At 59.7% G+C, this 25796-nt stretch overlaps 1 protein-coding gene across 1 annotated transcript; it reads right to left on the reverse strand.

Moving 5' to 3' along the window:
* Nucleotides 1-1902: 1902 nt before the first annotated feature.
* SEMA7A (semaphorin 7A (JohnMiltonHagen blood group)) lies at nt 1903-25251 on the reverse strand. Its single transcript, XM_073877364.1, has 14 exons — nt 25037-25251; nt 11889-12046; nt 11309-11344; nt 10855-10947; nt 10560-10644; nt 10330-10440; nt 9542-9681; nt 8737-8921; nt 7770-7878; nt 7488-7686; nt 4529-4656; nt 4181-4335; nt 3932-3993; nt 1903-3622 (listed from the first exon to the last, which is right to left on the reverse strand). The coding sequence occupies exons 1-14, from the start codon at nt 25212-25214 to the stop codon at nt 3261-3263; spliced, it is 2001 nt and encodes a 666-aa protein (XP_073733465.1). The 5' UTR covers nt 25215-25251; the 3' UTR covers nt 1903-3260.
* Nucleotides 25252-25796: the final 545 nt, after the last annotated feature.

Consider the following 25796-nt stretch of genomic DNA (forward strand, 5'->3'; position numbering starts at 1 on the left):
GCCTCCAGGCCCGGCCAAAGGGTCCTAACGGTCCACCGCCATCCGAGGCCCACTGTGCTTCTTGCCCACGGTGGGTGGGGGGGGGGAACAGGCCAGGAGGCTTGCGGCTGGCCTGCCCTCTCCCCACCGGCTCATTTACATGGATTTACAGGGGCTCATTTCATGCCTTGATGCACTTGGCATCCTCCTGCCCAGCCCCTGCGGGCGCCTCTGTAGAGACAAAGGAGTGTGTTCTGTCCCTCGAGTCTTCTCCCAGAGGCCCATCCGGGTACCAAGAGAATCCCGCCGGGAAAGAGGGAGACTGCTGAAGTCCAGAGAGAGCAGGGACCTTGTTGGAGGTCACCCAGCAATCCGGTGGGGGGAGGGGGGCTTGAGCCCACACTTTCCTCACTAGCTGCTCCTAAACCCCACTCCTTCCTGCCTTCCCCCCACCGTGGGGCCGGTTGGCTTCCTGAGGGGTGAGCTCTTCTGCTACTGCTGCTTGGCTGTGAGCTGGGAAAAGAGACAAGGCCAAGACATAGACTCTGAGGTACCCCAAGACAAAGGAAGTTGGACTTAAAGCCCAGAACTGTGTACACATGAGGAGAATGAGTCTCGGGGAAGGCGAGGTCTGCCCAGATCACAAGGGTAACGGCGGACCCACGTCTCTGCCCCCAGCCCAGAGCTCCTCCGGGTCCCCCCAGACTCCCAGACTCCCGGCCCCAAGCACCTGCTGTTGCCTTGGTCATCCTGGGGAGGCTGGGTGTGGGGAGGAAAAGAACCAGGCAGAATCTTCAGCCAGGGGGCTGGCCCAAGAAAGCACAGGGCAGACTGACAGGGAGGGGGTGTGCCATGGTGGGGATGATTCTAGTTCTGTGGGTGTCGGCCAGAGCCACCCAGAAGCAGGGCTCAGACCCAGAGAGGGGAACTGTCCCAAATCTGCCACATCCCCCTTTCTAGCAGTTATTGCTCAGGACAATCTTCCACAAACCCCAAAGGCCCTGGGCCCCTACCACAGGTGAGAAAGGAACAAAGGGGAAGCAAGGCCCCCGGGAGGCCTCCAGGTTCTTTCTTCTCTGCCTCCCTCCCTCTGGGTGCCCCTATTCCTGGTCCTGCCCTCGTCCAGCCCACTACCCCTCTGAATATCCTCCTAACTGCCCTCCCTACTTCCCATCCCAGCCTCGGGTACCCTTCTCAGCCATCCTTCTGGGTTCTGAACCCTGTGAGCTTTATCTTGGAGGGAGCTCGAGAATTCCTGAGGCACAGATCCCACCCTGGCCCTCCCCACCACCCCTGGGGCTGAAAAGCCAAACTCGGGGGCTAGCACACAAACCTTGCACCCTGCCTGCCAGTCCCCCCTCGCTCCAGCCATCCCCTCTGCATGCAGCCCTCACCCAGCCTCCTGCCCTGCCTGGCAGGCCAGGCTGGAGAAAGTACCTCATCCCCATTCGGGTACCACCTCCGGCGGCCCTCCAGCCTCCTGCACACACATTTCAGTCACCACACATTTATCCCACCGGGTCTCCCTACTGGAGTGGGCCCCCGGAGGGCAGGGAGACCTGAGGCTGTTTCTAGCCTGGCCAGGCCAGGCCTCTCAGGAAAGTGATGGGAGGTGGAGCCTGGAGGGTTGGGGGTGGGGTGGGAGAAAGGCCAGCTCCCGACGACATGTGAGGAGAGCACGTGGAGTGCAGAAGCTGCCTGGGTACAGCAGCTTGGCAGGCAGTGTACTGCTCAGGAGATGTGGGTTCGGATCCCATCCCTGCCTCTCATTAGCTAGGAGCTCTACTGAGTGCTTCCTGGGCTCCAAGGACAGAGACAGTGTGTGTGATGCTCACACAGGCAGGAGGCACTGAGTCCTAAACAGGAGCCCCCCACCCTCCTCCCCTGACCAGGATGGCTTTGCAGGCAAGGAGCAGGCACAGGTAAATAAATAGTTTGTTTATTAGTAATATGTTACATTATTAAAGTGCATTGAGAAGAGATGCAGAGGCCAAAGCTGGAAGGCCGCCGGCCCCAGGCCCTGCCCTGGGCTGGCCAGACACAGCCAGAGAAGGGCCCGGCTCTCTGCTGAAATCCATGGACAGGGCTGGGGGCAGAGCCATGCACCTAGAGAGCTTGGCCGAGGCTGTCCCCACCGGAATTCACAGTTTAGCCTAAGTTATAACATGTCCTGAGCTGAAGGTGGGAGACTAGGAGCATGGAAGCACAGCCCCTGGGGAAGGGGGCTGAGGGGAGGGGAGGGGACCCCCCACCCCCCAACCCCCAATGCCAAGGGCAGAGTCCTGGAACCTCCCCCTGAGGACCCGGCTCCTCCTTCTATATGAATGTGGCAAACCTAGGGCTCAGTTTCTCCCTCATTCTCCCCTGTCTCCCTCACCCTACCCCCCTCCCATAACTGCCCCCCATACCAGGGGACTGGGACCATGTTCCCCTCAGACTGGGATCCCAGGGCAGAGCCAGCTCATGCCACTCTCCGTGAACCCATGCCTGTCCCCAGACTCTTATCCCGTCCCCGGAGCCTCAGACTGGGACCCCCCACCCCAGCCCATGTCTTCCCCAGTCCCTCCCTGTCCCGCCCCACCCCCAGCATGTAGTTTTGGTATTTTCATACAGATGCAGTCAGAATTAGCTATACATGAAATAAGCCTAACATAAAAATAGAGCTTTTTCCGTCCTTCTGTCCGGAAAGCAAACATCCTTCAATAAACATGCAAGGCCGCCGCCTGCTGGGCCCCAGGGCTGGTGAGGGAGTCGCAGAAGGCAGCCCTGGGCCTATAGGAACAGCGGCCACCCCCGGCCATGGCCACGGCCACCCCGAGCCATGGCCACGGCAGGAAGGAGGGGGAGGGGGCAGCTGGGGTATGGGGAGTCCTGAAGGACTCAGGCCTTGGCCCCAAGCTCCAAAGCCGGGGTCCCAGCTTCCCTCTCCAAACCCCATTCTCTGGCCCATGGGCTCTTAGGCTGGGAACATCACTGCATTTAGTCAAGTTTGAGGAGGGGTGTTCGAAAAGTAGTCTCCAGAAGATCAAGTCTGAAGTCATCAATGCCCCAGCTTCACAACAGCGCCTTCCTCCCACGGCCCCCAGCCCCCGTGCCCCACACGGGCCCAGCAGCCGCCCGCGGCTGGCCATCTCCAGGCCTGGTGTCCTTCATCGGGTTATGCAGGCCCCCTGGAAGGGGCAGCAGGCAGGGAGCTCGCCGGGCCCGGCCAGCTCTGGGTGGGGGACTCCCGGTGCCCCTGAGGCTGCAGGAACCCGCGCCATGCCCAGCCACAGGAGGCCCTAGTGGACCAGCGGACCAAGAGCGAGCGTGGGCAGGACGCCCAGCCAGAGGGAGGTGGCCAGGGCCCGGGCGCGGCCCAGCAAGTGCTCGGCCGTGGCGCCGTCCTCGGGCAGTAGCTCCCAGTGCTGAGCCTCGCGGAAGTAGGAGCCCTCCTGGGCCTCGCAGCGGTAGTGGCCATACTGGCGGGCTGTGAGGTTCTCGATGAACAGGATGCAGTTGGGGCTCTGGTGGCCCGGCTCGCAGCTCTGCTCCACATTCTCCTCGTGGCGCCATGAGTAGGTGGCATGACGGGACTCCATGGGGCAGCTCAGGTAGTAACGAGAGTTCCGAGCGAGGGAAACCTTCTGCAGTGGGGCTTTGTCTGGAGAGGGGTGGGGGAGGCAGTGGTGAGGAGGGGGCCGAGGGCTCCCAAGGCAGGCTACATTCTCCCCTGCTGACCAGGTTGCCCAGGCCAACGCTTATAAATGAACACAGTGCCCTACCTCTTCCTGACTCTCCCCTGCCTCCCTCACCATTACCCTCTCCACAACCAGCCCATACCGAAGAGGGCCCCCTCCGCAGGACTGTCCTGCCCCATCTGCCTGAGGCCCCCAGGACCAGGCCATGTCTCCCTCAGACAAGGCTCTACCACCCTCAGCGGACAGGACCCCAGCAGGGCCAAATCGGGTACCTGGTTTGGGATTGGGACACTCTGTGTGTGGCTCTTCTGGATTAATGGACTGCAGCACTGGTCTGGAGTTGGAAGGCAAAGAGAGGCTAAGCGGACAGGAGGCCAGGGGTCTGGCCCCTTCCCTGTCCTCACCCCCACCCAGGATCAGCATCCGTGCCCCCCTCCCCAGGGAGGGCGTGCAGCCCACCGACACCACCCCCACTCCTATGTTCACCTGCTCCCAGGGACGAGGGATCCAGGCCAACATACCCTTGGGAGCTGTAGATGGAGACACAGCGGCCCTGGTCCCAGCCGCAGTAGGGGTCTCGGGCCATGAGGCAGCCGTGGCAGCCCCCGCCATAGACCTCACACAAGTCCAGGGGCACCTGGCTCACCTCCCACTGGGAACTCACATACAGCTTCCGCTGGAAGGAGAGCAGGACTCAGGTTAGGCCAGGGCCCACAGCCCCAACACTGTGTTCTAAGTTACCAGGCCAGCCCTGCCTTGGCAGGCCCTGGGGCCCAAGGTTCTTAAAGGACATGCAAATCACAGGCAAAGGAGCTCTGTCCTCCAGCAACGGGTAGCCCCATGGGTTGCAGCGGGGTGGGGAGGCTCACCCGCTCGGTGTCCAGCGACATGGCCTGGATGGTGGCCGGGTGGTGAAAGGGCTGGATCTCCATGATGTTGAAGACAAGGCTGCGTTCCCGCTCCTCTGACTCCACCACCTTGTGGATGGTGCCCCTGTCTGTGGGCGAGGGGCAGAGAGGGTCAGCGGGCTGGTGGGTGGAAGCTCCACCACAGCGCCGGGCAGCCTCCCTCCAGGCAGGGCTGACGTGGAGGAGGGCTGGGCAGTCAGGGCTCAGGCGAGGGTCACAGGACTGGGGTGGGGTGGGGTGAGGAGAGTACGGCTGGAGAGGGACGTGGGAGCCTGAGGGTGACCCAGGGAGCTTCGGAGGCTGGGCCACAGAGGCCATCCCAGGAGGCCCATGGCTCCCCAAGGCCGCAGGGGCAGCTGGGGCATGAAGAACAGAACCGGCTGTCCTCAGTACTTTGTGGAGCCTCTGTGTGTTAGCCTTGTGCACTGTTTAATCCTCCACACTCTTTTTTTAGCTCACACAAAGGCAATTTATTAACAGAAAACAGTAATTTGAGGAATCCTCCACACTCTTTAAGAGGTGCGTATTATCTTCCCAATTCCGGGACGAGGAAATGAGGCTCAGAAAGGCTGAGCAATTTAGCTCAAGGTCACACAGCCGGTGACTGGAACCCAGAGACGTCAGAACCCCAACCCTCAGCTCCTTCTATGATTTCCCTGCTTCCTGGACTCTTCGGGGATGTTTGCTTTAAATAAACTTTTCATTTTGGAATATTTTTAGCTTTACAGAAAAGTTGCAAAGATAGTACAGAGTTCCCGAATACCCTTCACCCAGTTTCCCCCAACGTTACTATCTTACATAACTGCGGTACATGGTCACAATGAAGCAACTGACACTGGGACATTACTATTACCCCAATGACAGACTTTATTTGGATTTCTTGGGTTTTTCCACTAATGTCCTTTGTCTGTTCCAGGATCCAATCTAGGACTCCACATTGCATTTAATCTTCGGGGATTTTTTAATTTTTATAAAATCTTTGATCTGAAAAGGACCTTAGATGCCACAAAGAGATTCCCAAGGTCAGAAGCAGACTGCCTGCCTTCAAGTCCATGCTGTCTCCATTCATACGTGGGGGGGACTAATGGGCATTCTGACCCCTGGGCCCTCCCATTCCCACCTCACCTGCTGCCCCAGTTTCTAGAATAGCCTACCTCCCTCTCCCTCCTTCCCAATTTCCCAGGGCATCACTTGCCCCAAAAAAGCAGTCAGATGATCAGATGATCACCCACCTAGGACTTTCCTCTATGTGTCTATGCTGCCCCTCTGCAGGCTCTGAGATGCGACCAGACGCTCCTTTGTCCTGACAAGCCCCCAGCCTCGCCGCTGTCTTCACGCCCACACACACATGCTGCCCTCCGCTGCCTCCATGGCTGCCCCGTGAGTGCCTCCCATAGCTTCTCCCAGGTGTGAGAGCCTCCCACTCCCTGCAGAGGGCTCGGAAAGTTCTATTTCTTATCTGACCCCAATCCTTCCTGCTGCAGGCTCCAAAATGGTACCTCTCCAATGGCCCTCATGGATAAACCAGGACAACTGCCCCATCATTCAAGTGCGCTTGCCTCCCAGGTCTGCGTGAGGGGAGCCCACGGCCCCTGTCTCCTGCTCTCAGTCCTGTACTGTGTGACCCTTCCTCTCCTGCACCCCAATGCCCTGCCGTCCCCCCGGCTGACCACGGCAGCTAGGCCAGCCACGGCTGAGCAGAGCAAGGACAGGGGCCCATGGGTACAGCCAGGATGAATGGAGGAGTAAAGTGAGGTCTCAAGACCCAGAAGCCAGACCCCTTGGGGAATTCCTCTCCCGAGGCTTCCAGGAGTCAAACAACCACGAAGGTCACCATGGCCCTGAGAAAGCTACAAGGTGAAGCAATAGCAGGAAGCCACATAGCAGGGGAGGTACTTAGGGTAGGTGCCTGAGGCCCCTGGGGAGACAGTGCCCTTTCTCATGGCACCACCACTTCGTCTCAAGGAAGGCCTGTGGCCCCCACCAACACTGATCTCCATGCCTGCTCCCAGGAACCCCTTGCCCACACAGTCTGGGACCAAGAAGTTGCCAAAACCTCAGCTCAAGTCTGGCTTCTCCATGGCTGGTGGCTTCCCAGAATACAGGGGTATCTCCCAGGGCATTCCCCCCAGCTTCTGGAGTCAGCAAAACCCCTGACCCCATGGAAGCCCCCTCTTTGGTCCTCTATAAGACTCTGCAAAGGGGGACGCCTGGGTTAAACGTCTGCCTTCAGCTCAGGTCATGATCTCAAGGCCTGGGATTGAGTCCCGCATCCAGCTCCCTGCTCAGTGGGGAGCCTGCTTCTCCCTCTCCCTCTGCCGCTCCCCCTGCTTGTGCTCTCTTATTCTCTCTCTCTCTCTCTCTCTCTCTCTTAAATAAATAAATAAAATATTTTTTTTTAAAAGTCTCTGCAAAGGTTCTGCTGTCTGGAAGTCCTTCCTCACGTCTCACTAAATTCTTAGCATCCCCCCATCAAATGTTTCCCCTCACCTGCATACTCCCACAGACAGGGAGAGGGTCTGATTTCCTCGTTCTGCCCGGCAGAGGCCCTCAGGATAGCAGTGACCCAGTCCTTCCTCCTGACTGTCCACTTTTCTTCCTACCATCTTCCCTGGGTCAGACATCTGGACCAAAGCTACACCCAGCTTTGCTCAGACTTGCTACATTTCTGCCTCTGAATCCTCACGCTTGCTCTTCTCCCATCCTGGGATACCCTCTCCTCTTCCCTCTGCCCCCACCTCCGCCAAGAAGCCCTCCCAGCCTGACTCTTCCACAGCTACACATACCATCCCCTGACAGCTCTCGGTCAATCAATTCTTCCTTCCAGGTATAAAGATCCAACCAGATGTTGTATTATTCTTTATGCCTTTCATACCCATTTTTACAAAGCAGGCCAGAAGATCCTGGGGTAGCCCCTCACCTGTCGTTAGGTAAAGCACGTGGAAGGTCTCCCCACGGCTGGCCTGCATGCGGTGGACAACCACTTTCTGGTAGTGGTACTTCGAGTGGAACAGTGGCGTCTTCGAAGGCCCCATGGGCTCCACCCTCTGTGCCACCTCAGGGTGACTGTCAGCCACCTGGAAGGTCTCCGTGGGGATGGGCTGCCGGTCTGGGAGACACTGGGCAAGGAGGAGAGGTCCAGGTTAGTGGCGTGGCTGGGAGGTGGGGCTGAGGCCTGGGCTATGGTGGGGGGTCAGCTTACCTTGCCAGGCCGAGGGTTGGGAAGGCTCGTATGGTAGCCCTTGAGTGAGGAAGTACGGAAGACCTTGTCAATGTCCCCAAGCAAGTACACACAGACAGCCGAGTAGTTCCTGGGGGACACAGAGACCACCTCAGTGGGGGGCCCGGGACCCCCACCCCCATTCACCCAGGCCAGCCCAGCACCAGACAGGGACATAACCAACCCCCCCCCCCCCCCCGCCTGTGAGCTCTGTGGGGGGAGGAAGGAGGGAAAGAGGGAGGGAGGGAGGGAAGGGGGAAGGGAGAGAGGCAAATTCAACCACATTTCTTTCTCCTGCAATTGAAAACCCCAACCTGTGTTTTGCCACAGAATCACTGAGTTCAGAGGCCAACCCTGGGGCCAGAGAAATCCCAGTGTGTGCATTCTAGCTGGGCACTCCCACCTCTCTGGGCCCAGCTGCAGCCTGCTGAGGCCCGAGGAGGCCAGACTCCCGTCCCCTTCGCAGCTAGGCTGGGTCCACCCACACAGGAGCAACAGAGCAGGGGCTTGGCCTCCCCACCCTGCCACCCAGCTCTCCCTGCACACACCCAACCAACACCTGCCTTGTTTTCAATCAACAAGAGTGATTAAGAGGCGTGAATGATCAGGAGCAGGCCATGCTTGAGCAGGTGTGATAGCACCCAGCACCCTAGGAGGCCTCAGCCGCCTCTTCCTGGCGCCCCAGCACCCACTCTGAGCACACAGCCGATGGACACACGGGCACAGCTGCAGCCTTCAGCACGCATATGGCAAGTGCACGCACACCCGTGTGCACAGACTCACAAACACTCCAGAGCTCACATCTCCCTGAGCACGGACTATCCCCCACCCCACGCCCAGCAACAGCCCTGTCCACTCATGCCACAGGAGCCTTCTTCTCAGCAGGGCCCCAGCCTTCTGAGCCCCACTGGCCACTTCACTGGCCCCAGCCCCGGCGAAGGTCACTCACCAAGGGTTGGAGAAAACGCCATAGACTCGAGTGTCCCTCCACTGGCCGTTGGGGTCGGGGAGCAGAAAGACGTCCTGCAGCCTGTTGAAGTTCTTGTTCGAGGCCACGTCGCTGCACACCAGCATGGCCTTCAGGAAGGTGTTCCACTTGGAGACCGACAGCGAGCTCTCGCCACCCTGGTCCCCCTGAGAGGGTGAGGAGGAAGAGGCCCCTCAGTCCCTGCCCTGGCTGCCAGGAGTGCCAGCACCCGGGCTTTGGAGCCGGCATGGAAGCTCTGAAAGGGGCCACGACCTGCCAGGTGCCAAGGCAGAGGTGCCTGTCCTCTCGGGCTGGGTGCTGGGGCCGGGCTCCAGCCGCAGGCCTGGCTAATCCAGGACACAGGGCCAGCAGTGGGGACCCGCAGGCTCCGGGTGCCAGGTCCCCATAGAGCAGACCAGCTCAGACCATGCATACACACTCACACACGTGCCACAGATGCACATCCCAGCGCCTTCAGTCAGGTGAAACGAACACATGTAAACACACTTCCACACTCACGAACACAAACACGTTCCACATGAAGTCACACCTGTGCACACCGCCACACACGCACCCAAGCCCCACCACCTTCGCCCACTCACAGATGCACGGACCCTCCTGCGCACACACATTTGCTCCTACAATCCCACACCCAGATGCACTCTCACATCTCACACGCTCCTTCATGCAAACACATATGACACCTGACCCAAGTGTGTTTTCACACATTTGCTCACTCCTGCGCAGGCACGGACACACATTCTTGCCCACTCAGCCACCCACTCACCCTGCACAGCTGGGCCACGCGGGACACGTTGAGAGGGGCCTCGGGGTTCTTGTCAGGATTGTCCTCCCGGAAGAAGTAGTAGATCTTGTCATCATAGGCCTGGTCTTGGTGCACAATGGTAGCCTTGATGAACTGGGGGTCTGGCAGAGACACAGGCAAATGGGTGTGAGGCTGGGAGTCTGCTCAGAGGACCCACCCTTTGTGCAACCACCCTGTGTGCCCCCACTCTGTGTGCATGCGAGCACACACCCTACCCCCGGAGTCTCTACAAACAAACCCAGGGCAAATCAGACCTAGAAAAAAACTCAAGAACATCAGGTCCAATAGCCCAAGGGGCCTGAGACTGCACCCCCACCCCACACCTGTTTTGCCCTCTCCTACAAAGATGTCATCGGCCCAAGAGCAATGACTTCATGCCTGGGGACTGGGGGGAGGTCCTTGGGGGCCCCTATGTCACCTCTGCCTAATTGGCAGAGCCCTAATGAGGAGGGAGGAGGTGTTGCCCCCACATGAGTTCAGCAGGTGGATACGCTCTGGCTCTCGGGGAGCCCCCGCTGGGTCTGCGGCTTCCTCCGTTTTGCTCCCGGAGTGTACAGGGCCCATCCTGCCGGCACACTGTTGTCTCTGTTGTTCCCCGGCTCCCTTACAGGGCAACCTCCTCGTTTCTTGAGTGGGCTGTGGCCCCAGTGGCCCTTGGGGAGCCCTCCCAGGGAAGAGGGGGACCCCACCCACAGCCCTGGGCATCCACACCCCTCCTGCCCCTCCAGCCCAGCCAGAGTCTGATTTACTCTGCATGACGGTATCACTGGTGTACAGCTCGATCTCGCCCTGGATGCGGCGGAACCGGGGGATCTTCCCGTTGTATTCCTGCTTCCGGATTGTGGAGTACACCTCGTCCCCTGGGCATGGGGGAAGGGCCATGGGTAAGGGCAGACAGCTCCTGGAAGTCCCTCCTCCACACCTGGGCCACTGGATGCAGAGCTGACCACCCTCCCCCAGCCCAAGGCAGCAGCCTTACCATCAAACAGAACCAGCGAGTTCTCATCCGGGCTGAAGGGGGCATAGCCTCTCCTCTCGCCAAGCGACTCCACGGTGCCATTCACCTGGGAGACACCAAGGAGGGTCAGACAGCCATGTGACACCATGGCCACTGCCTCCCATGGGTGCCAGCTTCCCAGCCAGGGTCCCCCTCCTTCCAGGGATTCCATACAAGGTGAGGCCAGCCTCAGAGTCCCCCCAGCTCCTTCCCACCATGGAGAAGCCCACCCAGACAAGACTGAGCTGACCAGGTCCACGGGGAGGGGCCCTCTCACCAGGCTCCAGCAGCTGGGGCGCCGAGCATTGGTGCCGCAGATGAGCAGCCCCTCACCCTGCCTCTCCAAAAGCGTGATGTAGTTCTCGCAGTCCTGCCAGTGAGAAGGGGAAAGAGACAGGTTGGCTGGAGGCCCTGGCAGGCCTAGCACTAGGACCCTCAGTCTTGGGGAAGGAGGCATCAGAAGTCTGAGTATAGGAGGTACCCTCCAAAAGGAGAGCCCAGAGGGGTTGCCGTTGACTCCAACCCCCCAAGAACAGAGTAAGAGCAGAGAGGCCTTGGAGAAGAACCATGTCTCCCCCTCAGAACTGGGAATCCTGAGGCAGGATTACCCCTCTCCTCCCAGACCATGGCTCCCAAGACAGGGCCGTGCCTCCTTCCTCAGACTCTCAGGGACTCCCATCCCTTTTCCAAGGGAGTCAGCCTCCCCTCTGTATTACCTCTGCCCCACTCACCCGCTTGTCCAGGCAGGACCCCTTCGTGGAGCCAATGTTCACCTGGGGGGGAGGGGAGAGGATTAGTCCACTCTGTCAAGGCGAGATGCCTGTAAGTACTTTCCATGCATCCTCAGGATGAGTTCATTTTATAGATGAGGGCTCTGAGAGACTGAGTGATTTACCCAAGATTGCAGGCTGTTTGGCCTTGATACCCAGAGCCAAAGCCCAGAGCCAGCCCAGAAATTTCAGAGGATAGGGGCCATGGGGTTCTGGAGCCCAGCTTCCTGTCAGGGTCTCCTGCAGCAGCACTACCCACTTGGCCTGGGGGACTAGCTCTAGGCCTTTCTCCATGCTGCCCCAACACCCACGCCAATCTGGATTACCTTTAGGGAGCCTCTTCCAGGGACTATATTATGGGATATAATTATATTATGGGATATAATAGGGGGTGGACCAGTTTAGGAAGAGCGCTAACTCCCATGGATTCCCTGAGACCCCAGAGGGGAGATAAGGAGAGAAATGGGGGGAGGAAGGAGAGAGGGAGGGGCTCAGGCTCTGTTCCTGGGGCCAGCAGAGGGATTCAGGCAGAGGGGTCTAGGCTCACCGTGCGCACGGAGGCATTCTTGCCCTCGGGGAAGTCGAAGAGATAGACCTTGCCACGTCCACCCACCCACACGGAGGAGCTGCCGGGCTCATGGAAAAGCACCGTGTGAGGCTCTGCCAGGCCGAAGTCAACCCAGTCCTGTCCTGCGCGGCCTGAGGAGGAGGCAATTGGCAGAAATGTTGAGGCTGGGCCCTGGGCAGGAAGAACCTACCCACGCCCCTAGGCATATCAGCACCTGCCTGACAACTAGTGTTTGGGGTCTGGACTAGGGCAGCACCAGGACTCAGAGCCCTGAGTGGGAGAAGTGAAGGGTCCCCTGCTGGGGTTCAGCAACCAGCTGTCCTTGGCCCAGAGCCATGACCCCTATCCTACAATATGTGTAACCTCTGGATGAGGGCAGGATTTCGGCGCCCCCCTGGAGAAAACAGAACCCTCCACCCCCACCCAACATACACACACACACACATACACACACACGGCACACAGTCGGCTACTCCTAAGAAGCTGAGCTCAGGCTTCGGGACTCAACCAGGGCTCCCTGGCTTTGGTCTGTGAGGCTCACCACTGCCAGGACAGAGCCAGCGGCCACCTCTGTCTCCTGCGGGTAGCAGGGCCTCAAAGCAGCCCACTTAGAGTTAAGGTTCCCAGGGATCGCTTTGGTCAGAACCCCAACCCCTCCTTTGGGAAGCCCTCTCCAACCCCTCCTGGCCCACCCAGCCCCTTAGTGAGCAGGCCAGCTTAAATCAGAGCTAGAAAGGTATCTGAGTATCCACTCCTCCCCATTTTTTTTTAAAGATTTTATTTATTTGAGAGAGCGAGAACAAGAGAGAGAGAGAGAGATAGAGAGCACATGAGGGGGGGAGGGTCAGAGGGAGAAGCAGACTCCCTGCTGAGCAGGGAGCCCGATGCGGGACTCGATCCCGGGACTCCAGGATCATGACCTGAGCCGAAGGCAGTCGCTTAACCACCTGAGCCACCCAGGTGCCCCACTCCTCCCCATTTTTACAGATGGGAAAATGGAAGTCCAGAAGGAGGCGGCAGCCCAAGGTCACAGGGTCAGTAGCAGGTGCTGAATGACATCCCCCGCCGCAGACCCCCAGCTGCACCCGGTAGCCTGGCCTGCTCTGGGCTGGTTTCACAGGGTGCTGGCTGGCCCCGGCGGGGGAAGATCAGCCCTCCCTCCGCAGCAGCTCTGGGACAGGGAGCCCTTCACAGAGCATAGCCTGGACCTTTAAGCAGAAGGGCTGACCAGGGCAATTTTGCCCAAAAAAGAAACAGTCTGTAGTCACTACCTCAGGGAGAAGATGTCTCATCTCCGGTGACATTGCCGAGGTCAGCCCAGTTGAAGGACTAAATTACAGGGATGGGACAGCTTGTGGCTGGGCCCCCCCGCAAGCAGCCCCAGCTAGTGTCTTCCACCCCTGACCGGCTTGGGGCTCACCCCAGAATTCGGCCAGACCACTGTTTATTCAGCTGCAGTGAGTTCGGGGGCAGCCAGCTCCCCAGGGACACTGAAGCAGGACACAGCCCAGCCCACTGGGAAGAGGGCTGCCATTTCCTCGCGTCTGCCCCGGGGCCCTCTCCGGCCATCTGAGCCATCCCTACTGATTCTGCATTCAACGGGGGCGCACCTTGTGACCCGCAGCCGCCTTCCCTTCCCTTAGGCTACTGCCCCACACAGTCAGGTCAGTCCTGGAAGTGGGATATTCTCAGTCTTCACTGCCACTGTGGCTTGGCTCACAGCACAGAGGCCGAAACTCAGGGCCCCCGGGGGGGAAGGGGGAAGGGGGACACGCTAGCCCAAGGTCACGCTAGGAGGGAAGGCAGACTGGCTCATAGTATCGGTGCTCAGAGATGCCAGCCACAGAGAAGTGCTGAGCTCACTGCCCTCGGGTTCCCCTGGCTCTCCTGGAGCGCTCCACACACAGCCTGGGCAGCTCGGCGTGATGCCTCACTGTCCCCCAGGCTCACCCCCTCAGCCCCAGCTGCACAAGCCAGTGCTGAGAGCCCAGCTCTGCCCTGGGTTGGGGGTGGGGGGTGCTGGTCAAGGCTCGGGGACGGCATGGCTGGCAGGTCTCGGCGCCCGGACTCCCCTGCCTTTCCAGGTGGGGTGCCCAGCTACCCTTTCACTGGCAGCCAGCCAAGGATCCAGACAGTCTGCGGCTGCCCCCCCTTCCACTCCCCTAGCCAGCCATGGCCAGGAAAGCCTGCATGTCTGCATCTGGAGATGGGCTGGGGCCTGAGAGTTGAAGCCCCCAGAAGCCTACCCCTCAAGGCCAACCACAGCTCTGGTAGTGGGGAAAGAGGCACCAGAGCGGGCCCCGGGGACAGCTCCTGTCTGGGGGTGGCAGTCCTGCCCTGGGGAGTCAAGCCTAATGGGAGATGTTCGGCCTGGCCCCGGAGAGCCAGGTGTGAGGGGAAGAGATCCGGCCCTACACTGAAATCCAGACAGAGTGAGATAGCCACCTAGAAGCAAGCCTCCCCGAATCGCATGCAGGATTGTCCCGGGGCAGAACTCAGGGCTGCTCACAAAGGATCTTTGAGGACACAAAGAAGGGAGGGTGAGAGCGGCCCGCGCCTGGGGTACAGCATGGCAGGCTACCACACCGGGCCCAGGACGGTCCCACACAGATCTGCAAGGCATGAGTCCCATGCCCTTCAAATCCTGGCTACAGCAGCCAGGGGTGGGTGAAGCAGGAACTGTTCATCCCATTTTGCAGAAGAACAAACAGGGGCCAGGAAGCATCGCCTCCCTTGACCCCCAGGCTCCCGCCCCTCCCCACTCTGCGCCTGGTGATGTGTATGGGTAGGACAGCACCAGTTCAACCCCAGGACCAGGCCTTGGCCCATTCTCCACCCCAACCCCAGCCTGGCTCCCGAACTGCCCAAGGCCCTCAAAGGGCCTGATTGTGCCGGGGAAGTGTCTGAGCGGCAGCAGCTCGATGAATACATGAAAGGAAGCTTTGTTCAGGTTGCAGGAGCGGGGGCTGGGGGGCTCAGGGGCAGGAGGGCTGCCTGGAAGTGAAGGCAGCACCAAGCCTTCACAGCCAGGACCCATGGCCCCGTGGCACCATCACAGAGAGCTGGGTCAGGGAGGGGGCGGCCTTCAAGGCTCTGCCCATGCCAGGGCTGAGCAAGGCCAGCGCTTGCCCCTAAAAAAGCCCAGGCGGGTGAGCAAGTGTCACCTCCTTAAATGCGTCTTTTTGCTTCCCAATGAATCCAAAGGGCTGGGGGAGGCGGATCAAAGCCAGATGGGTCAGGAACAGGCAGGAACAGAATACCAGACAAGGGCAAGAGCTGAACCAAGGTGGGGAGGCTGACTGAATGGGGAGTACCCAGACCTAACAGCCCTAGTGGGATGGGGCGGGGAGCCCAAGGGTACTGCCCATCAGTCTGCAGTGCTGCCCCCCTCCCTCCAGGCAGGGCTAGGATGGAGAGAGCCTCCCCTCCTCCAGCATCCCCCCTGCTCTCCCTGCCTGACCAGCCCCCTCTGCTTCCCATCCTGGATGTCTAAAAGGAGCACCGTCTGGCACCGTGTCTCCCCCCTCACTCCCCAGCCTGACGCATTAGTGGCTGAGTAAGTGGTAGCTAAAAGCTCCCAGAATAACCAGGGGTTCGGGCAGGGGAGGGGGCTAGGGGCCCATGGGGAGGGCATGGCCCCAAAGGTGGGCCAAGGCACAAGACCCCCACTCCTACCCCCGTGTGATTCTGAGCCAACCCTTGCTCCTTCTGGACCGAGAAAGAGCACACTCAAGCTGCCCTGTGCCCAGCCGGACTCCATGGCCTCAGCCTTCTCACAGGGGCAGGAGCCGCAGGGCCCAGCCCCAGCCAGGGAGGAGGGTCAAGAAGACGGCTGGGTGTGGGGGGCAAGATGCCACTGGAAAGAATCAGACCTGATTGCTCTCGTGGCTGCCACCCTCCCACCACCGTCCCAGCGGCCTAATGGCTGGAGCGAGTCTGGACCTACATAGGGTGGGTTTTCCTAAAGCAGGCTGGCCTGGAGGTGTATCGTTCCTCCTCTCCTTCACTCTGGGTGCTGTCACCTTCGGGTCCCCACTGTCTCCACATCCTTGCTGCTAATGAAAGAGGGGGGCAGCCCAAGAGAAGGGTGGGAGTAGAGGATGGAACACAGGGGATGATGTTGTCCTTGAAGGCAGCAACAAGGGACAGGGCCCGCAGTCTGGCCCAGGCAGGGACAGCCTTCCAACCTGACTCACTGACCTGACAGGCCTTGAAAGCTAACCTCAAGGAGCCCTTTGAAAGTGGGCATTGAGGCAGGCTCTAAGAATGGTAGGAATGTGGGCACCCAGCAGGGAATGCCTGAGTCAGGCAGCCAGGGAGGCCGAGGCACCGGGCAGGAGCCAGGCCAACCCCAGATTGGGGACCCAGCCACATTCTCCCACCCTGCACCCCACCCTGCATTTCCGGGCCCACCTCACACCCTCTCCTACCCCACACACCTGGCTGAGAAAGAGGAGGGAGGGCCCATGTGTGACCCAGGAATGAGGGTGCAGCCTCTCTGCCCTTTGCAACCCATACCCCAGAGGTCAAGTTGGAAAGGAGAGAATCTGAACAATCACGGAGCTCAGACGGGCTGCGCCCCTGGCCCAAGGAAGCAGAAGCAGGGCCGGGCCACAGCGCAGGGCTTCTGGGCCCCATCACCAGCTCCAGCTCTCCAGGACCACATCCCCGACCTCCTTGAGAACCTCTTGCTTTACAAAACACTGTATATTGCTTCTCTCTATTTCCCTGGGTCATCTCCTGCTCCCCATCCTTGCCTCCCTGGCCCACTAGGTGAAAACTTGCTGGGCTGAAGGGACACATCCTCCTACCCACAAAGATCAGCTGCGGGCGGGAGGGGAGCATGCCTCACATGTGGACTCAGCCCTGGCTCCAAGAAAGCCTGTGCCCCCTTTGGCAGCCAAGTGGCTGGTTGGTTGTGACCAGGGCCTACCCCGGGTTTAGTTTCATTCTCTGAATTCAAGGGCCTGGTACCTGCTAAGGTCTAAGTTTTATGACCCAACCATGGTTCTTAGGACAAATCACAGTGTTGAGTTCATGGGTCGTTTGGGGGAAGTGTGGAATTATGAGTCCTGGAAAAGTCACAGACAGCTTTTTGAATGGAGGTGGGGGCAGCAGAAGAAGCCAACATCCCCCTCTGCCTCCATCAACTAGCCTGCAAATTCCCCAACTACCCTGCAAAGAAGGCAGGACAAGTGTCTGTACCCCATTTGATAGACAGGAAGACTCAGGCCTCTCCAAGTCAGCAAGGGCTGTATGCTTTCTGCACTGGGCCACTGTGCTCAAATGACCAGAAGCCTGGCTTGGGGTGGGTGGGGGGGGAGGCGAGGACCATTGGGGGCAAAGGCTGCAGGGGAAGGGGCAGTGTGGACGGCAAGCTGTGGGGGCACTGGGCTGAGCCAGACTCAGGGGACTCAAGGCGGGAAGGCTCCCCTCCTGCAGCCCACATGGAGCAGGGAGGAGGTTCCAAGGCCAAGGGAAGGCAGGAAACCCAGGATGGACAGCATGTCCTGCCCACCTTCCGCCTGTTCTTCAGCCTGGCCCCAGAGTGACGTCAAGGTCAACGGGTAGCTCCTTCAAAGGAGTGGATGGGTGCAGAGCCAGGGCAGAGGTGGGGGAGAGGGCAAAGGATGGCTACACTAACCCAGTGGAGGAACAGAAGGCTCCCCCGCGGGGAGGGTAGATGTAGGCAAGGGCAGCCCGCCAGCACAGCCGGTGAGGGAGAGCGGGAGGGGCTGGGCTGCCTGGGCTGCGTCTCCCCAGAAATCAGAGATGCCGAAGGGGGAGATCAACAGCAATGGCGACAGTGACATCCCTCCCGCCTCACCCTTCCCTGCACTTACTATGTGCCAGGCTCTAGTCTAAGTGATTTTTAGATACATTAACTCACTTAATCATCACTGAACTCGTCTAAGGTGGGTTCTCTTATTACCCGCATTCTACAGCGAGGGTAGCAAGACACAGAAGACTCGAGGAACTTGCCCAGGATCACACAGATATTAAGTGGTAGAGCAGAGGCTGAGACTCAGGCAGATTGACTCTGGAATCTATGCGTATAGCGCTGCGCTCTGCAAAAGGCCCTTGGAAGCTTCCAAGCCAGCGCCTCCCACACAGAAGAGAAGACTGGGGACCAGAGAGGGTGGGGCCTGGTCAGAGGCCTCTTGACCTCTACCCGTGATGCCCTAAAGAGATTGTGTGCAAGTGAGCGTGGGCTGCAGGCCTGAGGCGTGAGGAATGCGGGGGAGGGTGGTAGGGATCTGGGGGTGCAGGACAGCGCTGAGTGCTGACCAGCATGACTAATTAGGAAGACAAATCTCTTGAGATCTCTGTCCAAAATAGAAGACACTATGCGGCCTGGCGTAGACCACAGTGAAGGGCAGGATACACTCATGAACCCTTCTTTACTATCTGCCCAGCCAGGTTCCTACCCAACCAGCACCTGCCAAGAACACTCGCCTCCACCCTTGACTCAAGAACCCACCATGGCTCCCAAATGCCTGTCCCAGCAGGGCCCTCCCCCTCTAGCTGGCAGACCTGGCGGTCAAGGCCCATCTCTGCTCCTCTCTGCCGCGGCTCTTTCCCTCCTCCGCATCATCGCTTGCGGTCTCCTTTCCCTTGATCACCCTTTCCCCTTCCGTCTGTGCACATGGTCTTATCTGTCCTTGAACACCTGGCCTCCACCCCCCTGGCTTTAGGAAGTGTTCCCAACTGCTCCAGCCCTCACTGTTCCATCCTCCCTCTGACCTTGTGCTACACACCATCTGGCACACACCATCTTCTCTCAGATCACACTGTCTGATGGGATTTTGCCCGGACTGTGGGGTCCTCAAGGTGAAGGCCAGGCCTCCTCTCATTCCATGGGCCCTGCCAAGCCAAGGCTAATGGTGGGCAAGTAAGCACAGCTCAGATAGTAGGGCAGGGCGGACGGGGGCAGTAGGGTAAACTGCCACGTCAGAGGCTCAACATCTTGGAACAGGCTCCTGGGCTACTGATAGGGTACTGAGTTTATCATGGTCACCTTCCTTCCTCACTAGGCTGGGCTAGAGCCCTGGGACCAGAAGATAAACAGCATGAGTGGTTCTCCATTCCCCCACTCTGCCCCCACCCCATGCACCTGCCCTTCACTCTTGCCTGGCTCTTCCCCTCCCCAGGACGGTTGTGCCACCCCACAACGACCTGTCACAGTCCTTGGCTATACCTACAGGTTCCGGATCTCCCAGGAGCCCTCCCTAACCAGGCAGCAGGCCCACCTCGCCAGGTACCTGTGTGCTCTCCAAGGGCAAACCCAGGCCTTCTCCTGCTCTCTCCCCTAGAGTTGTTGAACATGGACGGACCCAGGCACAGGGGCAGGTGCTGGCTGCCCTCCACAATGAGAGCTGCCCCTGACGGTGTTAGCACAGAGCCCGAGTCCCTGACTGGAAGCAAGGGGTGCAGGAGGCAGGGTAGGATCAGCCTAATCCCAGGCTGCCGTGACGGTTAAACCCAGATTAGCCCAAGCCGTGACACAGATCAACCTGCCCTCAAGACCTGAGGCCCAGCTGCCCTGAGAAAAAGACCAGAAGAGGCACATCAAGCTGGCCCAATCTAAGGTCCCGAAGGGAGGATGGTCATGGCCGGTGGAGCTCCTGGGAGCAGACAGCGCTGGGGCAGGAAGAATCTGGGTTCAGCTGAGCTGACCAAGAAGGAAGGGGCTCAGTGAGCCCCAAGCCTAGGGAAGGAACATGTAGGCAGACAGACAGGTGGAGGGAGGCCAATAGCTGAGGCCAAGAGCAGGCTTGGACAGAAGATACAGCCCTGGTCCCAGCTCTGCCTGTGTCATTGAGTGACCTTGGGCCAGTCCCTGTCATCTCTGGCCTCAGTTTCCCCATCTGTGGAATATGTGGTTGGCCCAGCTGATCTCTGACATTTGTCTTCTGACGCCTCAAGCTCTGCCCCCATTAGGCTGTGGGCTAGAGTCATCCAAGGTTTCCTGGAGGAAGTGAGACAGAAATGGCAGAAAGGAGAAGGGTGATGGGGGTGAAAACCAGCAGGGCAGCAGCCCCAAGGCAGGAAAACACAGGTGAAGACAGATGTATGGGAAACAAGGTAGGTGCAGGGCCTGGCCACCATGCAACCCTGGAGAGGGCAGTAATTCCGTCACTGCGTGTTCTGGGTGAACCGTGCTGCACAGGGACGTGGAAGGACAGATGAGCAGCGAAGGGACAGATCTCCTGGGCCCTTGTGGCCTGGGCTAGCTAGGGGAGGGGAAGTGCGTATTTTCTGACAGGGGGCCCAACAAGGGTCCTCCTGGCTCTAGGAGGACCACTTCCTCCCCCACCCTGGGAGGGAGGAGGCTTCTGGGGGCAGACAGGCCTGGCCAAAAAAGGAAACTAAGAGAAGCGGAAGCTTTCTGGCCCCAAAGCTACCAACCAGAGTAGAGGAAGTACGGTCAGTCTCTTGTGACATAGCCAGATGCCGTGTGGTAGCTGAAATGAGGGACACGGGGCCGGAGGCGGAGGACAAGACGTCAACTGGGACCTCAGCTGTCAACTTCAGGATGACCCCCTCCCACCACTGCCCCCCTGCAGGCTACTGACCCCTTCCCCTGCTCCGAGCCTCGGCTTACCACCTACGCGTGAGGGGCCCTGGCCTGGCCCTTCGCAAAGAAGGGTGCCCAGTTCTCCCTGTTTTTCCTGAGGGATGAAATGAGAGAGGGGTGCACAGCTTACACAAGCATGCCAACCTCCTGCCCTCACCTGCAGCCCACTCCCCCCATGCTCCCTAGCCCAAGAAGTGATCTACACCACCCCCCACCCCCACCTCTCCACCCCCCCAACACTCCCCCAAGGAGGTGAAGGTTTCTGGAAGGGGAAGCTGGTCACAGGAAGGGCATTTGCCCCTCCCCCATCAGCAGTGCCTAGATGGTGCCGATGGAAACTCTTCCCCACCACGGAGAGCCTCTGCTGAGATATAGGCTGCCTCATCTGGAGAAGCCCGCAGTCAGGAGTTAGGCAGAAAGCTCTGGTCTCCCCAAACCCAGCCCTGGCTTTCCATCAAGGAGCTATGACACTCCAAAGGCCTCCCCTGCCAGCCATGGTCCTTTCTCCCACTGGCTGTATAAGGTCAAGTGGCCCAACTCAGATGTCCCCTCCTGCAAGAAACCTTTCTGGAGCCCCCAAGCCCTGGCTAACTCAATGTCTCCTTCCTGGGGGCACCCACTCAGCTCCTCTCCTCTCCCTGGTCCTAGTTGCAAGTTTTGGGGTCGGAAATCCTGTCACACCAGGTACCTCCTCCTATCCCTCCCCTCCTCAGCTAGCTTCTACTCCTTCTGCCAGCCCAACTTACCACCTCTTCCAGGAAGCCCTCCCTGATTGGGCAGACTGGGTTAGGTACCTCCTCAACCCCCATAGCTGCCCTCTGTTATAGGTCCTGCCTCGTTTTATTGTAACGGAAGGTTGACCTGCCTGTCTCCCCATCTACACTGAGAAGTCTCATTCCTGGGTCCCCAAGCCCTGCCCTGGGACCAATACAAGGTTGGCCCCAGCAAATGTCAAATGTCAAACACGCTAAATTACTACGTCACCTTTGAGACTACAAACTAATGAACCACTTCCTCCACCTGATCTCAGCCTTCAGCTCATGAGACAAAAAGATAGGAAAGAACACAAAACTCGAGGATTTCCCCTGACATTCCAGGTTTCAATTTCTCCTCTGTGCTAAGGTTTGAACCAGCCACCACAGCCTCTGCCCATCCCAGAAGAGGCAGGAATCCCAGGGAATCCATGCTCTGATAAGTATAAGCTCCCCCCTCCACCCACTTTGGGCATCTGAGGAAACTAAGCCTCAGAAAAGGCAAGTACCCGTCCAGAGTCACACAGAAAATCAGGTGAGAGCCAGGACCAGTGCCAAGCTCCTGACCTCTGCTCTCTTTTCCCCACACTGTGGTTGTCTTAGGCCTATGCCCGCATCTGCCCCACCCCAGCCTGCTCTCAGAATCTTCACTATCCAGGACGGAGGGGCCACACAGCTTGGCCAGACACTCCCAGTGACGTCACTGAGTAGCTCTTCCAGCTCAGGAAACCCCCTCTCTCCTCCTGGGAACTGCCCCCCTTCCCTGGTTCTACAGGGGGAGTTCACCTTGAAGGTGATGAGCACATCTAAGTCCCCAAGTGGGCAAGGATTTCCACTGGAAATGCTGATGCTTGGGGAGCCCCAGCTCTGACCTCATCCCCTGGGGGAGATGACAACAAGCCCCTGCCCTGGGGAGTCACCCCATAATGGCTCCCCCAGCAGCCACCAAGTCAACAACAACATCCTGTTGTTTAATTGGACAAGAGAGAGCTCAGAACCAGCTGGGCAGGTTGAGACTGGAGACTGGGCTGTTTCTCGCTGTGGACATGCTGGCTCACCTCTGATCTTGGATGGAGGTCAGGACCTTCCTGGGCTTCTCCATGTCCTCCAAGCAGGGATGGAATGAGAGAGGGGTGCACAGCTTACACAAGCATGCCAACCTCCTGCCCTCACCTGCAGCCCACTCCCCTCCAGTCCCTGCTGGCAGGGAGGTCAGGCCCACACTCTGCATGCGTGACTGGTCCATGTGTCACTGATGCCCTCAGAGGACAATCTCCAGAGCCCTTCCTGATCTGGCGAGCTCGGAGGGTCAGAGACAGGTGCAGAGTTCAAGGGCACCCAGCTGGTCAGTGCTGACACATCCATCTCTCTCCAGGCCAGGCCTTCATCAGGCTGGAGAGGCATCAGGCTGGGAATCTCCCAGAACTCTGGTTGAATTTTTCCCTGAAGCTTAGGAGTCTAAGCAACACCAAATAAATAACAGAGAAGAACCCTCCATACCTATTCCAGTCCCCACACCTGTCCTGGCTGAAAACTAAAACCCCGGTCTATGCCTCATAGAAAAGTGGCTCCAGAAACACCATTATCTTTGGTCTAGTCATTGGTAGAGGCCCACCCTCCCAGCACCCCACCCCCTGGAAGATAGGGACCTAGGTCTACAGCAAGGCTGGAGGGGCCTCTTCTCAGCCTACACCCCGATTTGCCCAGCCCAAGCCCATTCCTGTCCGACGGCCATGTGTCACCCCACAGGAAACAGGAGGCACCTGTCAGCCAGGCATACCATCACCAGCTGGTGGTCCTGGGGGAGAGGCTGATGGCAGGGTCTGTCTGGCCAGTGGGGCGCCTGGCACTGGCGAAGATGAGCCAAGACTGTCTCTGGACAAGATAGGTGAGGGGGTGGCAGATCCCAGGAGGGATCAATAGTGCATTACCCCGCAGAGGGCATGGCCAGTGCGGTCCAGTGCGGTCCAGTCGTGAACTGCGTGCAGTGGAAAGAAGAGCTGGAGCTGGGTTGGGAGCTTTGAAAGTGGGTAAGAGGACTGAAAGCATCTTTAAATAGCCCCAGGGTGGGGACTAAGTGCCCTGGATGTGGAGGTTCACATTAAGTGCTAAGAACTGGCTGTGCATTAAGTATGGGGGGGAGGGGTCTTAGGACGACTTGGGGGTAGGGGCAAGCAGAGCCATATGCAAGGGGTTTGGTGCAGGGGGAGATTCCAGAACACTCAGATATGGCCATGAGTCCTCTTCAGAGTGCCCAAATGCTGTGCTCTCCAGGACAGCCAAGGGGACTGAGGCAAAGCAAAGATACTGGGAATTCAGAGAAAGCCTGGGCTGGAGCTGGTATGAGTGAGGATTTTGCGGGTGTCCACCACGGACAGACCACCAGAGGTCCAGCTTCCTGCTCTACTCCCACCAGGAACACCTCTGGCTGGGTAGCAGAGCTTGCCCCCAAAGTCCCTCCTTTATGGCCAAAAAACTGCCTAAATCCTTCTCCCCTCCCTAACTCAGAACTAGCTCTGGTCCTGTGCCAGTTCAGAGCCCCCAGTCTGCACTGTGAGCGCACATGCTGCAGAGTGACCTTGGGCAAGTCACATTCATTCCCTCCGCTGCAGCTGCAGATCCGGCCACTCGTATTGTGTGGGATTTTTTTCCCCCCCTATCTCTGCTAAGAATACCTGCCCCAGATAATGCTCAGGCTCTGGCAATTCCTGCAAACCGCTGCAGGCATCAAAGGCTCCCAGCAGGGCCAGATCAGACCAGTCCCCCAACCCCCACCGGGAGTCCACCACCACCACAGGGGGGCCGCGGTGCCGCCAAATTTGGGGGACAGAGCCCTGTCGGTCTAGGGGCGGGGAAGCATCTGTGTGCAATGCAGGGGAGGGGAGCTCAGCCCCTCTCGGCAGAAAGCCTCAAACCCCACCTAGCCCGCTTTCTGACCCATTGTACAGGGGTCTAAAGTGAGGCGCCCTTGGGGGAGACTCTGGTCCCCCAGGTTCACATATCCATCGCGGCCTAAAAGCTGCACACCCACCCCAGATCCGCCGCCTGGGGGTCCCAACGACCATGCCCCACCCAATGGGCATGCCCCCCACGCTGGCGCCGATTCCTGGTGACAACTGCCACGTGCGGACAAGGGGGGAGCGGCCGGTCCCGGCATTGCAGAGGCAGCACCCGGGTGCCCCAAGCCTCCGCACCGCACTGTGGCCCGGCTCGCCACAGGGTGCCCACCCCTCTACCCGGCCCGCGCTCCGGGCCGGGGCGGGGGCGGGGGCAGGCAGCGGGGTCTTTGTTCCCGCAGCCGGAGCGCAGCGGCGGCGGCAAGGGGTCCGCGCCCCCCTTTGCCGGCCCAGCCTGCGCCCCGCGCGACAGCGGAGCCCGCCGCTCAAGAAGAGGAGACCTGGTTGGGGGGTCCCGGCCGAAGAAAGGGTCCTGTACTGAGGTCCTGGCGCTGAAGGACCGAGAGAGGGGCCCTCTCCCTCCTCTGCGCCCCTCGGCCAAGAGAGGGGCCCTCTCCCTCCCCTGCGCCCCGGCGCTGCGGTTCCCGGCTGGGGGCGGACTTGGAGCGACTTAGCCGGGGCTCCGGCCCCCGCCGCTCGCTCACCGCGGCGTTACAGCCCGCTCCGGCGTGCCAGAGCGCACACTCACACGCTCACCCAGACCCACACGCTCCCCGCGGGGACAGCCCGGGACCCGCAGTGGCGCGCACGTACTCCCTCCGGGGCCCGCACACTCCGCACCCGCGCGGCGCGGCGTCCGATCCCGCGCCCCACCGGCCGCGCGGCGCCGCCTACCTTTCCAGACGGTGGAGATGCGGGGTCCGTTCTTCGGGTGGCCTTGGGTGGCGGCGGCCGTCCACAGCAGCCGCAGCAGCAGCAGCAGCCGCAGCGGGAGCCGGGACCGAGCCAGCGGGCCGGGGACGCGGGCGCGCTGGGCGCCAAGGGAGGCGCATCCGGGCGGAGGCGGTGTCATCCCGCAGCCCGGGAGCGACAGCGGCGAGCAGCCTAGACTGAGCCAGCGCCCCACGAAAAGCAGAGCTAAGGCGAGGAGGCGGAGTCAAATGCTTGACCCCACCCTCCCCCTCCCCGCCCCCCCTCGCAGCCTTTCTCGCCTCCCTGCTGCCCAAGGGGGGCGCAGTGCCCACCGCCGGGGAACCTTCGCCACCCATCCCCTCCTCGGCAACTCTAAGGGGAGAACCCAGGCCGCCAGGGACTAGACAGACTTACGGTCCTCTGTGATCGGTGGCAGGGGCCCTGTCCCCTCTCTGAGCCTCAGGTCCACTCCCCTCCATCCCATGAAAAGGTTGGCCTAGAAGCCGGGGAGGACTTCTCCCAGGGCACAGACCAGGTAACCTCACTAATGGCCAGCTAAGTGGTTTGGACCCTGAAAGCTGTAGTTCTCAGAGGACAGGCTGGCTGGCTTGAGTGGACACGGTTTCCTCTGAGCCTATAGGGAGGAGCAAGATGCTTTCCCCTAAGGGCAAGAGGGCAGAGGGTAGATGATCTGTGGGGAACGCTCAGCACCCCATCACTGCTCTGCTGTGAGAACACGGAA

This window comes from Callorhinus ursinus, unplaced genomic scaffold (genome assembly GCF_003265705.2).
Source record: "Callorhinus ursinus isolate GAN/ISIS: 27379988/994484 unplaced genomic scaffold, GSC_fseal_2.0 scaffold25, whole genome shotgun sequence".
NCBI lineage: Eukaryota > Metazoa > Chordata > Mammalia > Carnivora > Otariidae > Callorhinus > Callorhinus ursinus.